This window comes from Carettochelys insculpta, chromosome 13 (genome assembly GCF_033958435.1).
Source record: "Carettochelys insculpta isolate YL-2023 chromosome 13, ASM3395843v1, whole genome shotgun sequence".
Taxonomy (NCBI): domain Eukaryota; kingdom Metazoa; phylum Chordata; order Testudines; family Carettochelyidae; genus Carettochelys; species Carettochelys insculpta.
The window spans coordinates 8,366,775-8,383,130 of record NC_134149.1 but is presented as its reverse complement, the minus strand read 5'-3'; the positions used below and the strand labels follow the sequence as shown (position 1 = coordinate 8,383,130).

At 45.3% G+C, this 16,356-nt stretch overlaps 1 protein-coding gene across 1 annotated transcript; it reads left to right on the top strand.

The window, feature by feature from the left end:
- The first annotated feature begins 13,410 nt into the window (after positions 1 to 13,410).
- On the top strand, positions 13,411 to 16,101 carry SLITRK4 (SLIT and NTRK like family member 4). The gene has a single exon (XM_075007799.1). It carries the CDS (start codon positions 13,411 to 13,413, stop codon positions 15,922 to 15,924), a length of 2,514 nt encoding a protein of 837 aa, XP_074863900.1. The 3' UTR covers positions 15,925 to 16,101.
- Positions 16,102 to 16,356: the final 255 nt, after the last annotated feature.

The following is a 16,356-nucleotide window of genomic DNA, read 5'->3' as shown; positions in this document are numbered from 1 at the left end:
GGCTGGTTTGGGTAGTTCTAGAACCAGTTAAGCTTCGTTGTGCAGGGATTGTAAATTTGGCTGGTAAAAGCACTGCAGGATGGAGCCCATGTCACCAATAGGATTTAGAAACCAGTGCAAACTTAAAATAAATACGTGAGCATGGGCAGTTCCCATCAAAGTCAAAGGAAGGAAGCTGTTGACTTCAGTAGGAGATGCATTGGAGTCTCATTTCTTCCTGATATCTTGAGCATCCAGTATGCTGGCTCATTGGTGGTGGTTTATTTTCAGAGCAAATTAAAAGAGAAAGAGAAAAAGTAGTGCAGGGTCTCTTGGCGTCTATAAGCAACAGACAGAAGGTGCCATTATTGGGCTCAGAAGATCCCAAGGCAAAACAACAGCACAATCTGTCAATCTACAGTCAATTTTGACCTACCAAAGTAGTGCAAATAATGGAAAGCAATCCTCTTTTTTATCCTGGTAAAAAAATTATTTGAGGAGAATGTTTTTTCTTTCTCTTTTTTCATGTAGTTATACAATATTCTATTTCAGTGCTCCACAATTACGGCATATTTGTGTATTACCCAGACAACAGAGACAAAGAGAATCCCTTGAATTTACAAGGTATCAGCCAAGTGCCTTCTGTTTTCAAAGAATATGCTTTCTTTCGCTTTCTCTCTGACTTCTTCCTATAAAATATCGTAAATTAGATAAAATAGCTTCATTATTCTTGTCTTTATTGTCAGCGTCCATCCATTCCATTGCAAGATAAAGGCCCCCAAGAATGTCTTTCATGGTCTTCTAGTAGAAGACTTCGACCAAATTCCCTGTTTCTGTATTAATCACGCAAAAGCTTCACTTTTGCCTCCTACCTAAGACTACATTACTTTTGCTGCTCTTGCTGGACATTAATATCTATTCTCAAGCTGCTTCTCTCTGCAACCCTTCCTAAGGAGCATGTGGTCATTACAAGTTGAAACTTTCTAATCCAGAACTCCCTCATCTGGCAAACTCCATAATCCAGCATGGTTTTAGCCAGATGACCACTTATCATGGTTGTGGGCAAATTTCCTGTGGTCTCATAAAGTTTGTTTACAGCCACCAGTCCTGGCTCTCAGTGTTCTGTGATGTCACTTGGCTCTATTTCACCCCTAAACATCTTCTAAGAGCCCAGTACAAAGTGGAAGTGTTGGTAATGTGCTAAAAATTATTGACCTGAAAGTTGCGTCATCCAGCACCGGCCAGGCCCCAAGGATGCCCGATGAGAGAGGTTCAGTCTGTACCATGATATTTTTGTCCTTTCCCTTTCTGCAATCCCTTTTTCTTTATTTTTTGAGGCCAATGATTTTGTTATATCATAGAATGAATTCTCATTTGTTTTGTGTCCACATTTGTCTGATGAGTTATCATTTTAATTCAATATATAGGAAAGATGAAATACTTCAAACTTGATGTCCTTTCCAGAAGCATGGGCTGGTTGTGGACCATAAGACTGAGCGAGAAATTATTCTTTGCTAGTGCTTTGGTTCTTCTCAATATGCTCCTTCTTAGCAGAAAAATCTCAGTTTCTGGCATGGATTCAGAGCAAAGCAAGAAGTCTTCTGTATGTTTGGTGATGTTCCCACTATGCAAACCTCAGTCAAGACTCTGTAGCTGAGGTCACTTAGACTTTCTAGTCACTCCTCCTCCCAAGCACTGAACAAGAATAATTTTTTCTTCTGAGGATTACGTGTGATTAAGATAGGGCAAGATACTATATTTGTCTTTTTTAAAATATTAAAAGGCTGAGAGTCGTTTTTCCAAGTCAGGAAATGCAAACTTGTCACTCTTGGGGAACTCAGAAACACTGCTGGAGAAAAAAGTCATTGCAACTTTTCCCAAACAGACCTCCTGAAGTCTGCAGGAGAAGAGCTCTTTTTTCTTTTCCCCTTATTGAGGACCTTGACTTAAATACAATTACTCTGCATTTATTCCAGTGTAAATGAAAGCAGAAGTTGGCCTTACCTATTAATCAAGTGAACAATCATTTTCTATACCGCCAAGTTCCATTCTTCAACAGAGGAGTAGCCTGTTGATCGAAACCCAGTAGTTCTTTGGTTCTCCAATAGCACATTTTCTACTAAAGAATAACAACATAATTGTTCCACATCCTTGGGATTCCCTCTCTGCCGACACCTGCTGTAAACCAATTTACTTTTTAAAGGTATTTTGGTTTTTTGTTTTTGTTTTTTTTTTTCCCACAAGCATTTTACAGTCACAGGACCAGATTTTAAGCTGTTATAAATCAGACTTGCTCTGTGGAAGTCATCTCACACCAAATGAGTCTCCTGCCTACAGTCATTAGACAAGAATGCCTTCTGTTATCCCCTCATAACTCACTTCTTCATAGTATAATATGCTTTCCTTCATTCCAGAATATTTTTGGGTAATGGTGATACGCTCCTCTGCAATGGTCTCTGGGCCATAAGAAAGCCAGTAAAGTGAGCAAACTTGGGTTGTTTTAATCAATAATTTAAAAGGAAAAAAAAAAGACTCTCAGGCTCATGAGCCTACAGAAGCCTTAATTGAAATTAATAGACTATTTGAAAGTAGAGAAAATTAGGGCAACTGAGAAAGAAAACCTTAGGAGCAATAGGAGAGGAGATTAAAGTGGAGTAAGGAGAAAATAGCAAGTGCAATATCTTAATTATGCTGCAAATGTTTAGTTTCCCAAATACAGTAGTCCCTTGAGTTATGCAAGGGCTGCATTCCCATGCACCCTCACATAATTCGAATTTTGCGTTAAGTCGGGGATGGCTTTTTTTCCCTGGTGGAATGCACATTTTGCAGCCACGAAAGCAGCAGGAGCACCTGGAGATCTTTTTGAAAAGTAAGTCCTGGGGTTTGGGGAGGGCAGTTGGGGAGGGTTAAGCCTGGGGTGAGTTGAGCTGAGGCCACGCAGACCTGCAGGGGTTTGAGCCAGAGTTGCATGAGGGGGTGGAAGGTTAAGCCGGAGCCAAGCCAGGGGCAGGCTGAGCCAGAACCGCGTGGGGGAGGGTGTCAAGCCAGGGCTGGAAGGAGCAGGATTCTGAGCTGTGCTTTACTTGCAGTAAAGTGACTTAAGTCCAACTCGAAATTGCGCATTTTGTGTCATCCATTTGGGAAATGTCTGTAATGTAGCTGGAAACATGTTTCCCTGAACCGGCAGACAGACGAAGCATGAGCTTGAATAAGGATACTAGCTCGGGCTTGTCAAGCCATCCAAGACCATTCAGGTGAATTTGTATTCAGGCAGCTAGTCCCACCTGCTGGCAGCCCTATGCCCAACTACACTGTTACTTTTAGCACACTAGCTTGAGCACAGCTAGTGCAGGTCTGCTTATTGCATGTTCCTAGAGTAACGTAGGTGCCCACTAAGCCTCTCGCTTCATCCTTCCATGCCTGACTAGCTCAGGCCTGGTCTACACGTGGAGAGAACATTGATTTTAGATACTCAGTCCCCGCTCTGAGAATGGTGCAGCTGGATCGATGTACCTAAAGTCAATTTTTGACACTGTCCCCGTGGCAGGAAGTTGACAGAAAAAACTGGGGTCGATAGTGGTGGCACTCCGACAATTCAATGTAGCGAAGTCCCATTGGGTGTGTTAAATTAAAGTCTGGAAGACCAACCACCAACACATCAGTCTTCCAGCATGTATAGACACACCCTGAGACAGCTCAGCCTGCTATCTTCTAAGAATCCCTTCCATAGGCTCTTTACGCTTCCCAATTTACCAAGGGCGGTTGCAGTGCGGAGAGGACAAACACCCATGCAACTTTAATCATGACTCTTGAGTAAAGGTTTGCAGGATCAGCCCCTTACCATGGAGGAAAATAGGTATGTTATTTGTATGTGCAAATTATTTGTTGTTCCTAAAGATTCTGACCAGTCATCAGGACTCAATGTGCAAGGTGCTGTACACACATAGCTGAGAAAACAGCCCCTGCAGCAAAGTCTTTGCAATTGAGAAGATCTGACAGAAAAGCAGAGACAAACAGAAAAACAATTTACCAAAAGTACAGGACAATTTTCACTTCCCCATTATCCTGCCATGTCCAGCTGCCACTCGCATTTCTTCCGCCTTAGAATTTCTACAATAGATCTTGGCTGTCAGAACATTAATTTAGCTATGTGCATTTTCCAGGCTGAAATTCATCCATGCTTTTCTCTTTGAGGAGTTGGTTAGCTCAGGGGAGAGCAAACTTTTTATGTCAGGTCCCACTTTTCATCCCTGCAATTAGCAACCTCTCCCCACCCGCCCCCCACCTGTTGAATGTAATCCAGATCAATGGAAATTTCAGTTATGCTCATAGGAAAACAAATCCCTTTGGCACCTGTCAGAAAATAAGTCTGTACAATGCAAAAACTTTATCAATCTGTGAATAAATGTGAATACGTATCCATAATAACAAACCAGCAGTCACGTAGCACCTTACAGATTAACAAAGTAATGTATTAGGTGATGAGCTTTCGTGGGAAAGACCCACTTCTTCAGATGCTCATCAGCTAATACATTATTTTGTTAGTCTTTAAAGTGCTACGTGACTGCCGGTTTGTTTTGATAGAATATAAAATAATATGGCTATCTCTCTGTTACTGTGTACATAAAAACAGTAACATATTTCAATGTTTTTAATGAGATGGATAAGTCAGAGACACAGTAGCTAGTCATGATGCACCCCCTTACAAAATTTCACAGCCTCTCCCCAAGGGGGACTGTCCCCCACTTTTCACATCCCTGAGTTAGCTGGTCAGTTCCCCCTGATATTCTGGAAGTAGCAATCGCCAAGCACGTTACATACATCACATATCTGGGACTGTGCTGTGACACAGCCTCGCACAGTGACTCCCACAGTGACTGTCAGCTGTCTATTTGGGGATTTCAGTCTTTATTATCTTTGCCTTCTGACCAAGCATTGCTGCAGCTCTCAGCTTCTGACAGGCAGCTGGTGAGACTGTGACCCCTGGGTTACTGGATGCAGGGAGAAAAAATGTGTAAACATTTGCACTGACAAGATGGTATCTCCAATTTAGCACAATCAAATGCCTAACTGGTGTGCCTTGACAGTGCAGGTAGGTCAGAGTATATCCCTGAACAAGGGCCTTGGGGGCTGAGCTTGCAGAAGGAATTGGCCATAAAGCTGATTAACAGATGTGTACCCTCTTTATCAAACTTGAGGTAACAACTTGTTCTGAATCAGGAATGAAATGGACCACCCCCTCCCCACAAAACAAACAAATGCAAAAACACCCCCATCCTTCTCAGCAAATACAGGCGCTGTGTATTCTGAGCAGATGTTTGCTTTCCCAGTGCAGGTGATAAGTTACTTGGTGCAGCTTGAAGAGGGCTCCTTGATCAACTGGAGTAAGAGAGCTGGAAATAATATGGAACCGTGCCCAGCCGTATCTTTGACAGCATTTCTTCCGCTTTATTTGGCACAGCACTCTATTGCAGCGGTTCTGTCTTCAGTGCATTACAAACTCACACTGTTTCCTATCACACTGTATCTTCAAAAGTTGCTCATGCAGAGACTAATTCAGGTTTTTTTTCCCCCTCCAAGGATTGTTATGCTTTCTTCTCCCTCTTTGTCTCCTCTAAGACACATTTGGCTAAACACACCTACAGAGACTGAAGGCCAAGGAGTGGAGCTGCTGATTTCTACTTCTCTTAAAAAGGCCCTCTTATGTCAGACGAATAATCATTACTAGTCAGTGTTGTGAAGTCACTGTTGTGTTTGGCTGTGCTAGTTGATGTTTGCAGAGGATTGCTATTGTTACCTTGTGTCAGAAGGATGATGCAGCCTTGTGAAACATAAACACCTCTACACAAGAAGACTCTCTCAACAGAAGTTCTTGTAGGAAGGGATTTCCTGGCAAAACTTCTGTCAACAGATTGTGTCTACACATAAAAGCAGATCAAAAGAGCAATCCACTCTGTCAACAGAGAATAGCCAGGCTGTCCTGCCCTTTCTCAACTCAAACGTTGACTGGAAGCTCTGCCCACAGGGCTGCCCAGTGAACTGGAAGTCCTGTCTGTACACAAAAGGGCCCCAGAGCGTCTACACAGCTGTTTTTGCTACAGAACACTGTCAAGAGAGGTGGTATACCTGAGTGGGGAGAGGTATAACACTGCTGGTGGATGTGCTGGGTTTTGTCAACTAACCGTCGATGAAGCGCATTTTGCATTTAGACGCTTCGTGTTTTTTCTTGACAAGAGCCCAGTTTTGCTGGGAAAAGCCTCTCATGAAGACATAATCAAACTGTTTTATCATGGAAACCCCAGGAGTGTCAACTTGTGCTATGAAAAACTAGCACTAACCAACCCTTTTGAGTATTCAGATTAAACAATTCCACCTGTTGTCCCGTTCCACACAGAATCACAAGGTTAACTGTAGTTCCTTTTAAAAAAAATTCTTCAGTGAGTTTAAAGTGGTGTGTAAGCTCACAATGCCAACAATAATTTTAATGAATTAAGGCCTGAACCTAATTCCACTGAAACTCCTGTTGACTTCTGTAAGTTTTGGACCATAATCACATATCCTACCATTGTTATTACAGTTGCCAGATATAATAAAATAAATGCATCTCTTTTTCTCTCTCTCACACACACACATCCCTCTGGTGCTGTGTTTTTATCTGAAGCTGGCAGTGAGTGGGTGTGGGAACAGGTGCAAGGTCCCCTCATGAACCCCATCTGGATGGAAATCCTCACAAACCTTGTTGCGCTTTCTGATTTCAAGTATCTGTCTACAAGGAAGGGCATAGACACTGCCCTTCCTTTGTGTAGCTGTTTCTTACCACAGCACAGCAAATCTCAATGTATGCTACACTTACACATTAAATAGCAAGACTCCAAGGGGGAAAAAATAGAGTACTCAGCTCAGCCTTTCCTCTAGTTCTGTCTCAAGACCCCATTCTGTGAAAAATGCTTGCCAAAACTCTCTCTCACGTGGATTTAAGTGAGCATTCTGTGTGGGGAAGGGGATAAGGCTCCCAAGGATGCTCGACACATGACCTTGCCTTGAATGCTGGATTCAGAATTTCCACTGGCCTCTGCACTGAGGACTTAGTTATAGGTAGTACTTTTCAGATAAGAGGTTTCTCTCTACCTGTAAATATGGGTGAGTGGAAATTATGGGCAATCATTAGTCAGTTAGGAGTTCTTGGTGACCTAAATGAAATCAACATGAGTTTATTATATGATTTTTGCTGAGGTATTAAGACCATTGCTTTAGCCAAAAAGAAGGGCTCAGCCTGTGATCCAAGGAGCTGATGTTTAGATGCAGTAATCACATCTGTTGATATGGTAATTGCACCACTGAGGAGTACCAGCCTATATCAGTCTTCAAGTACAGAGAGCAGAACTCTGTCACATTTCCCTCTTTGATCACCTCTCTCTTTTCCTTGAACTGTTTTTGTTATTCTAGATTATATTTTCCCCCAACAATTCTTTCTCGTGAAAAGCTTTAAAAAAGGAAACACTTATTGTGGATAATGGCAGGAAGTTCTGAACAATAAAGACGCTCTTGAGCAGTGGGGAGAAAATTAACTAGTGGTAGTGTAGAAGTATCTTCTATGCAGATATCTTACAGCAGGGTGGACAAGACCACAGCCTGGTTCTCTTCGATATTGTTATCAGTGATTTAGCTAATGGACTAGGCTCCAGGGTACACTCATAAAGTTTGCAGGTGATACAAAGCTGGGAGAGATTGCAAGTGCTTTGGAGGATAGAATTAGGCAGTGGCAACTGGTGCAGAGATTCTGGGGGAGTGGAGTACTGGGCCATATGCACCAATCCTCCTGCCCCAGCTCTGTCTGTCTCCTACCCTTTCCCTGTCACTGTTCCACTCCTGCCCACCTCTTCCTGCAGAAGCACTGTGCCATGTCTGGTGAGTGGGCAGGGAAGGGCAATCCTGAGCAGTGTGAGCTGGGAAGTTTGCACTGCCCCTGGGCCCTGTCATTCTGGAGGAAAAGCAGCACTGCCCCCACCCACAAAATAAGTGGTATGGTACTGAGGGTGAGTGTGTGTGGGGCGGCTGATGTTCGGGGGTGATTGTGACTCTAATGCACCCCCTGTGTTGTCGCTGGAATGTCAATGAGAAGTAATCTGGAGACACCAGAGAACTGGTCTCAGGTAAATAGGATGAAATGCAATGAGGACAAATGCAAAGTACTCCATTTAGGAAAGAACAATAAGTTGCACACATACATAATGAAAATTGACAGCCTAGGATGGAGTATTGTGTAAAGGGATTTGGGGGTCATGGTGGACCAGATGCCAAGTATGAGTCAACAGTGTAACACTTTTACAAAGAAGTCTAACATTATTCTGGGATGCATTAGTAGATGTTTTGTGAGGAACACATGAAAAGTAATTCTTCTGCTGTACTCCAAATCCAGTTGTGGGAGCCACATTTCAGGAAATATGTGGACAAACTGAGGAGAGGGAGAAAAAAAAGATCCAGAGAAGAGCAACACTCTAGAAAACATAACCTATGAGGTATGATTGAAAAAAAGAAGTTTGTTTTGTTTAGTCTGGAAAATGGAAGACTGAGAGGGGACATAACAGCTTTCAAGTATATAAAGTTTGTTTCAAAGAGAAAGGAGAAAACAATATTTTCCTTAACCTCTGGGGATAGAAGCAATGGGCTTAAATTACAGCAAGGGATATTTAGGTTGAACATTAGGAAGGAAAAAAAAAAGGTTCCTGGCCGTCAGAGTGGCTAACCACTGGAATAAATTGCCTAGAAAGGTTGTAGAATTTCCATCACTGGAGATTTTTAAGAGCGGGTTAGACAAATACCTGTCAGGAATGGTCTAGATGGTGCTTGGTCCTGCCATGAGTGCAGGGGACCAAGCTTGATGACCTTTTGAAATTCCTTCCAGTTCTGTGATTTTATGATTCCATCACAGGAATGATCTGTGGTCCAAAGTAGTCTTGTAAAGTGCAGCGATTCAGACCAGATAACTCAAGTTGCCCTTTCTGTCTCTGTTATGTGTATGCTATATTCTACCAGCTGTCTGTGTGGAGAATTTTCACTGATGTCAATAGGAATTCTGCACATATCTTAGGTGGAGAAAATGACCCAATGATTCTAAGATGTAACCATTTTATGTCTTAGATCTTGGTCTTATGCTCTGATTTCTTCTTCTTTTTTAATACCAAAACATATTATGCCATATGTATAAACGCTGGAATAATTCTCAACAGATCTGACATTATATAGTTTAGTGCTAGCTCAGAAATCACTTTTAAAAGATTTTGGGCTTTCTTTGCTTTGATTTGCAGTACCTTTAAAAAGTTCTAAAATATGTTAAATCCTTCTCTAACAATGAATTTGTATTAAATATTAAGTTTTGTTCTGACACATGATTTGCAACAGCATCAATATAAACCAGTATCAGTAGCCTTTCATAATGGAAACAGCAAAAGTAATTTAGCTATGAAGTTTGTATTGCTTTTTTAATTCCCTTTAGTCAGCTGCTTACTCATTTCAGGCTTTAACAGTTTGAAGCTTGCTTCTTTGTTGTATAGGTCTAAGGTTTTTTTAGGTGTCTAGCCAAGTATTTGAATGACAATTGGAGTAGTGGCATACTAAATATGCCTCATGCAATTTGACCTATTAAAGAAACAAAGAATTGGTCTAACATCTGGTTTAAAATGACAGAGAGAACAAAGCCAAAACCTTGATCCTCATACCTGCATTTAGACGTATGAAGCTACTTCATGTAGCTTTTCCAGACTATTTCCTTGTTTTACTGTCTGTGTTCTTTCGCAGTACTGAGTTCCCCATCTAGTATATGTAGGTGAATAAAACATTTGGGAAATTTGAATGGAACTATGCACATACACTTGTGAATTGGACCTTTTATATGCATGCATTCCCTTTTATGAGAATAGTGTTTTGTTAATGGTTCGATAATTAAAGGAGTTGGAATTTTAAAGACTTCCGTTTTTAATTGGGTGAATAGTAATCACAGATTACTTCAATTCTATTGTGATATGCAAATCACTGATGTCAGCTATATTTGTGTTCAGATATCAGCCTATCCGCTTAATGCAAAATAAAATTCCACAATTGTTTCTATTAGATGCAGTCAGCCTTCAGAGCATAGTGCTGATTTCATTTCTAGCAATGAAGCAATTCAGTTGCTCACTTACAATCTCTGAATTTTTCTGCCCAGAGCTCTTACTACACACCTGGAGTGCGTGTAGTATTTCCATAGGCAGTTTTCTCTCTCCCACTGAATTATGTTAACATTTGCAGCAAAGTGGGTGGGGGTAGGACAGTTTAACTCCCTTGATAACGGTCACATTCGGTGAACTGATTCCTCTGCCTCGGAAAGCAGTGCCACATTGTTTGCGATATCCATTACCACTTGGAATGATCTTATATAATGTAAAGCAAATGGGGGCTCTTCATTAGCAGAATCTGATTTGCACAAGTGCATAGCATCAGAAGGAGGCTCCCCTCCTTCCCCCCCCCCCGCCCCATCACACTGCAGCTGTTACCTAGGCAGGGAAAGAATTCCACCCAAGTGCAAAGAAGGAGCTACCCATACTGCTGTGGTACCACAAGAGAGGTAGGCTGGCGAGTCCTCTTATAGCAGTTGTGTCCCTCCCCATTCACTGTGCCCAGTGTTACCCAGGGCGCCCTCTCTGTTTCCGCCTCTGGGTTGTTGGGCGGCGGGGAGGGTTTGATTGTCAGGGAAGAGGCTTTGTGAGCTATTTTGTTTGCCTCCTTTGCAGCATGTGACTCTGGGGGCTGGGATACAGGCATGCCCTGGGGGTGCTGGGATGGAGGGATGCCCCCTTTTCTGCCTGGCTGGAGACGGCCAAGAGCCACACACGTGCCAACCGAAGGCCCCGCAATGCCTGGGCAGGTTGCTTCACCCTCCAGCTCCTAAGCCTTCGCAGAGCGGCAGGTAAGGGGGAGCTACTGCCTCGCGCCCTCCTTGTCGCCTCCAAACTCGGCTGCAGCGCGGCCCCCTGCAGGATCGCTGCCTGCGTTGCACTCTGAGCGCAGGTCGTTCGACTCCCTTGGGCATCGCTCAGCCCAAGGTGCGGGGTCCTGGCGTCCCGGCCCCAGACGGGGACCGAGGAGGCGGCTGCGGGGGGAACTTTTCGGGGGGCGCGTGTGGGGGGGGGGGGCGTTCGCTTGCTGTGTGTTAGTGCTGCTCTCTGAGACCCGCGTCGCGTTAGTCCTGGTTCCTGCCTTGCCTCTGGCTCTTCCCTCCCTCGGAGGAGTGCCGTGTGTGTGTGTGTGTGTGTGTGTGTGTGTGTGTGTGTGTGTGTGTGAGAGAGAGAGAGAGACAGAGAGAGACGGCGGGGGTGGCTTGCTGCATGCATGTGTGTGTGTGTGTGTGCGCGCGAGGGATGCTGTACGTCTGCTAGGGGAAAGCTGTGTCTAGGTGGAAGGGAAAACTCAGCGTGTAAAGAATAACGCGGGGGTGGGGGGTGGACTGTTGCACTGAGTGTGTTTCCGTTGCTCTGGGTCTGGAGGGGTAAATCCGCTGTGTGCGTGTGTGCAGGGGGAGGGAACCTCGCTGCGTTGCTCGGCTCTGTGTGTGTGTGTGTGTGTGCGTGTGTGTGTGTGTGTGTGTGTGTGTGTGTGCGTGTGTGTGTGTGTGTGTGTGTGTGTGCGCGCGCGCGCGCGCGGGGAGGGAACCTCGCTGCGTTGCTCGGCTCTGTGTGTGTGTGTCTGTGTGCGTGTGTGTGCGCGCGCGGGGAGGGAACCTCGCTGCGTTGCTCGGCTGTGTGTGTGTGTGTGTCTGTGTGTGTGTGTGTGTGTGTGCGCGCGCGCGCGGAGCGGCAGAGGTCCGGCGCACGCAGCGACAGACAAGCGCAGAACCGCAGAGCAGCCGCGCGGCCGGAGCCGGCTCGCCGAGGTAGGAGTGTGGGAGCCGCGGCGGGAGACCTCCCCCGCTGCGCTCCCGGGGCTGCTCGGCGCGGGGCGGGGCGGGGCGGGGCTGGCCCGGGGTGCGGGGGGCTGGCCCCGGCGCGATCTCCCCCAGCTGCCAGCCCGGCGCCCCCGGGTGAGCGGCACCAAGTTCCCGGCTGGCGGGGGGGCGGGCGGTGCGCGGCGCGGGGCTGGGGCCGCGGGGAACGGGACTTTGCAAAGCGGATGACTCGGGGGGGTCGGAGGGGTCCAGTCCCTCCACCCGGCGGCAGCCGCGGGCACTGGGCGCCCCCGGCCGAGCGGAGCCGGCTGCGGCCACAGGGTTGCGGCAAAACATTGCGGAATCCCCCCACCCCCCCGGGGTAGGTCCCGCCTGGGGCCGGCTGCTGCGGACCGGAGCCGGGAGAGGCCAGCACGTGGGGCTCGGCTCGCTGCATCGCCCCCGGCCGCCCCCAGCGCCCGCCCGGCTCCCCGGCCTCCCCTCCCCTCCCCCTACCTCTGCCCCGCACCCGCCTCCCCCCAGTCCTTGTGCTCCCCTCCAGCTCGGGCCCCTCCTCCGGCCGCGGGCTCCCGCAGCCCCTTCCAACTCCCGCCGGCCGCGGCGATCGGCTCCTTGCGGCTGGAAGCCTCCCGCCGGGGGAAACACAGGGGCTCAGCTCGCCGCGTGAAAGATGGCAGCTGAGCACGGCCCGGCTGGCTGCGAGGGGCTCCTGCAAGCTGCCGCCCTGGGAAGGAGCCGGGGAAATCGGCTCCGCGTCTCCCGCGAAGTTGCTGACCGGGTTTGGGGATGTCAGGGGGCGAATTAGGACCTGGCTTTGCACTGGCAGGCAGGGTCTTGTCCCTGGGAATGGTCCTGCCCCAGCCGGATTCCTCCATCAGCAGCGCAGGGAGCAGCAGGATTTATGGCCAGCGCCTGGTGTCTCCATGCCCGCCTTGGAGAGCATTTCTTCCCACAGGTTTAATAAGCCCAGTCGTGATACTGCTGCGTCTGGCTGGTTAACATGCCAGCCCCGCTCTCTGCCGAGTGAGGGTCGCCTAGGTGGACACAGCAGCGGAGCAAGGCTGCTCTTTTTGCTCACATCAGCTTGTGTGAGCTCAGCCCCATAGGTAACATCAAAGTGTAAATGTGTGGGGACCCAAGTACAGGCACAGAATTGTGACTAGTTCATAGGAGTAAAAACTGAAGCCTGCTTTGCTTCTTCTACTTTGTGAGTTCTGCATGTTTGTCATGTACCCATGATGTGTTAGAGCCTCTGGTGTGTTCGTGTGTCTGCACAGGTTCACTTTGTATATCTAATTGTTTTGTGAGGTTGTTAAGAAAAATCCCAGGCATTGTACTTTGCATGTGGTGGTTTATCTATAATATTCGTCAGATACAGTAGCTCAGTATGATGTGCCCTGATGACTGTTTTGGAATGGAAACTGAAAAAAAATATTTTCTTTTTCCTTCCCTTTCTTTCTTCTTAAGATTCGGTGACCTTCAGGAGCATAAGATCGCTTGCTGATCACAAGATGTTGCTGTGGCTCGTTTTGGTTTTGTCAACCCCAGTTTCTTCTACAAATGCAGACCCTGACGTCTCGGTGGAGATTTGCAATGTTTGCGCTTGTGTGTCAGTGGAGAACGTACTGTACGTCAATTGCGAGAAGGTTGCAGTCTACCGACCAAATCAGCTCAAACCTCCTTGGTCTAATTTTTACCATCTCAACTTTCAAAGCAACCTGCTAATTATTCTATATCCAAATACGTTTTTTAATTTTACACATGCGGTGTCCCTGCAACTGGGTAACAATAAATTACAGAACATTGAGGGAGGAGCATTCCTGGGGCTCAGTGCACTAAAACAGTTGCACTTGAACAACAATGAATTAAAGATTCTCCGAGCTGACACTTTCCTTGGCATAGAGAACTTGGAATATCTCCAGGCTGACTACAATTTAATCAAGTATATTGAACGGGGAGCTTTCAATAAGCTTCACAAGCTGAAAGTCCTCATCCTTAATGACAATCTGATTTCGTTTCTGCCTGATAATATTTTTCGATTCGCTTCTCTAACCCATCTGGATATACGAGGGAATCGAATACAGAAACTGCCCTACATTGGTGTGCTGGAACACATTGGGCGAGTTGTTGAGCTGCAGCTGGAAGATAACCCTTGGAATTGCACCTGTGATCTGTTGCCTTTGAAAGCCTGGCTGGAGAATATGCCTTATAACATCTACATTGGAGAAGCTATCTGTGAAACGCCCAGCGACCTGTATGGAAGGCTGTTGAAGGAGACCAATAAACAAGAGTTATGCTCTATGGGGACTGGGAGTGATTTTGATGTCCGCATTCTGCCACCATCCCAGCTGGAGCCTGGTTACAGCACACCTAATGGCCACACGACACAAACGTCAATGCACAGATTAGTCACTAAGCCTCCCAAAACGACAAATCCTTCCAAGATCTCCGGAATAGTAGCGGGGAAAGCACTTTCTAATCGCAATCTCAGTCAGATTGCATCCTACCAGACCAGGGTGCCTCCTCTAACTCCTTGCCCAAGCCCATGTGTTTGCAAAACTCATCCTTCTGATTTGGGATTAAGTGTAAACTGCCAAGAAAAAAATATAGAATCGTTGGCCGAACTTGTACCAAAACCTTTAAATGCCAAGAAACTGCATGTAAATGGCAATTATATTAAGGATGTGGACACCTCTGATTTTGTTGACTTTGAAGGGCTGGATTTACTGCATTTAGGAAGCAATCAGATTGCAGTAATCAAAGGGGCAGTTTTCCATAACCTTACAAATTTACGGCGATTGTATCTTAATGGCAATCAGATAGAGCGGCTGAATCCAGAAATGTTTGCCGGTCTCCACAATTTGCAATATCTGTATTTGGAATACAACATTATCAAAGAAATTTTAGCAGGCACCTTTGACTTAATGCCAAATTTGCAGTTGCTCTACTTGAACAACAATCTTCTTAGAAGTTTGCCAGCTTACATTTTTGCTGGTGCTCCACTGGCTAGACTGAATCTGAGGAACAATCATTTCATGTATTTACCTGTAAGTGGTGTTCTTGATCAGCTAAAATCTCTTACCCAAATTGATTTGGAAGGTAATCCATGGGACTGCACATGTGATTTAGTTGCTTTAAAACTATGGCTGGAAAAATTAAATGACGGTATTGTGGTGAAGGAATTAAAATGTGAAACACCTGTTCAGTTTGCTAACATTGAGCTGAAGTCTCTCAAAAATGAGATCTTATGTCCTAAACTTTTAAACAAGCCATCCGCTTTGTTCACTAGCCCTGTGCCTGCTATCACTTTTACCACACCATTGGGTCCAATTCGGAGTCCCCCTGGTGGCCCAGTTCCATTGTCCATCCTAATCTTAAGCATACTAGTTGTGCTTATTTTAACAGTGTTTGTTGCTTTTTGCCTTCTTGTGTTTGTCCTTCGGCGCAACAAGAAACCAACGGTAAAGCACGAAGGACTTGGGAACCAAGAGTGCAGTTCCATGCAACTGCATCTAAGAAAGCATAACCATAAATCAAACAAAAAGGACGGACTAGGTTCAGAGCCCTTCATTCCTCAAACCATTGAGCAGATGAGCAAAAGTCACACGTGTGGTTTAAAAGAATCCGAAACAGGCTTCACATTTGCTGATCCACAAGGGCAAAAGGTCATTCTGAGAAATATTACTGACAAGGAAAAGGATTTATTGCATATGGATACCAGAAAAAGACTTAGTACAATTGATGAACTGGATGAGTTGTTTCCTGGGAGGGATTCCAATGTATTTATTCAGAATTTTCTTGAAAGTAAAAAGGAATACAACAGCATAGGGGTCAGTGGCTTTGAAATACGTTATCCAGAGAAACAACAGGACAAAAAAATCAAGAAGTCATTAATAGGTGGTAATCATAGTAAAATTGTGGTAGAGCAAAGAAAGAGTGAATATTTTGAACTAAAAGCTAAACTTCAAGGTTCACCTGACTACCTTCAAGTCCTTGAAGAGCAAACAGCTTTGAATAAAATATAGGTCATGCAATCTTCTTTCTTACAGAGGACAGTTCTTTAATGATGAAAGTGCCTTTTGTTGACTTTTAACTTCTGAATACTCTATTATATTGGTAGGCATAGAGGCAGGTATATCCGAGGGTATCTATTGGTAGCTGCATCTGATTTGTCAAGTAGAGGAGAATTTCCTTAATAGATATTACAACATAAAGCGGATACCCTCTGGAATCCTGCAGGGATACTGCAAACTCTATTGCCAAAGGGATGCTTTAGACACATGTTACACTGAATTTAACCTCAAGAGGCATATATGTTTTATACCTTAAATACAAAACTTTCGTCTCCTTGTGATTTGTTAGAGCAAACACAAGAGAACTGGTACCAGTGTTTGTACCTCAGCTGGGTACTTCATCTTGCACGTGAATTAAGTTGGTGGAACTGGAGTAATCCTTTG

Bases quoted from the DNA above. Each gene is read 5' to 3' on its own strand.
- SLITRK4 (XM_075007799.1), top strand. From the start codon at position 13,411: ATGTTGCTGTGGCTCGTTTTGGTTTTGTCAACCCCAGTTTCTTCTACA.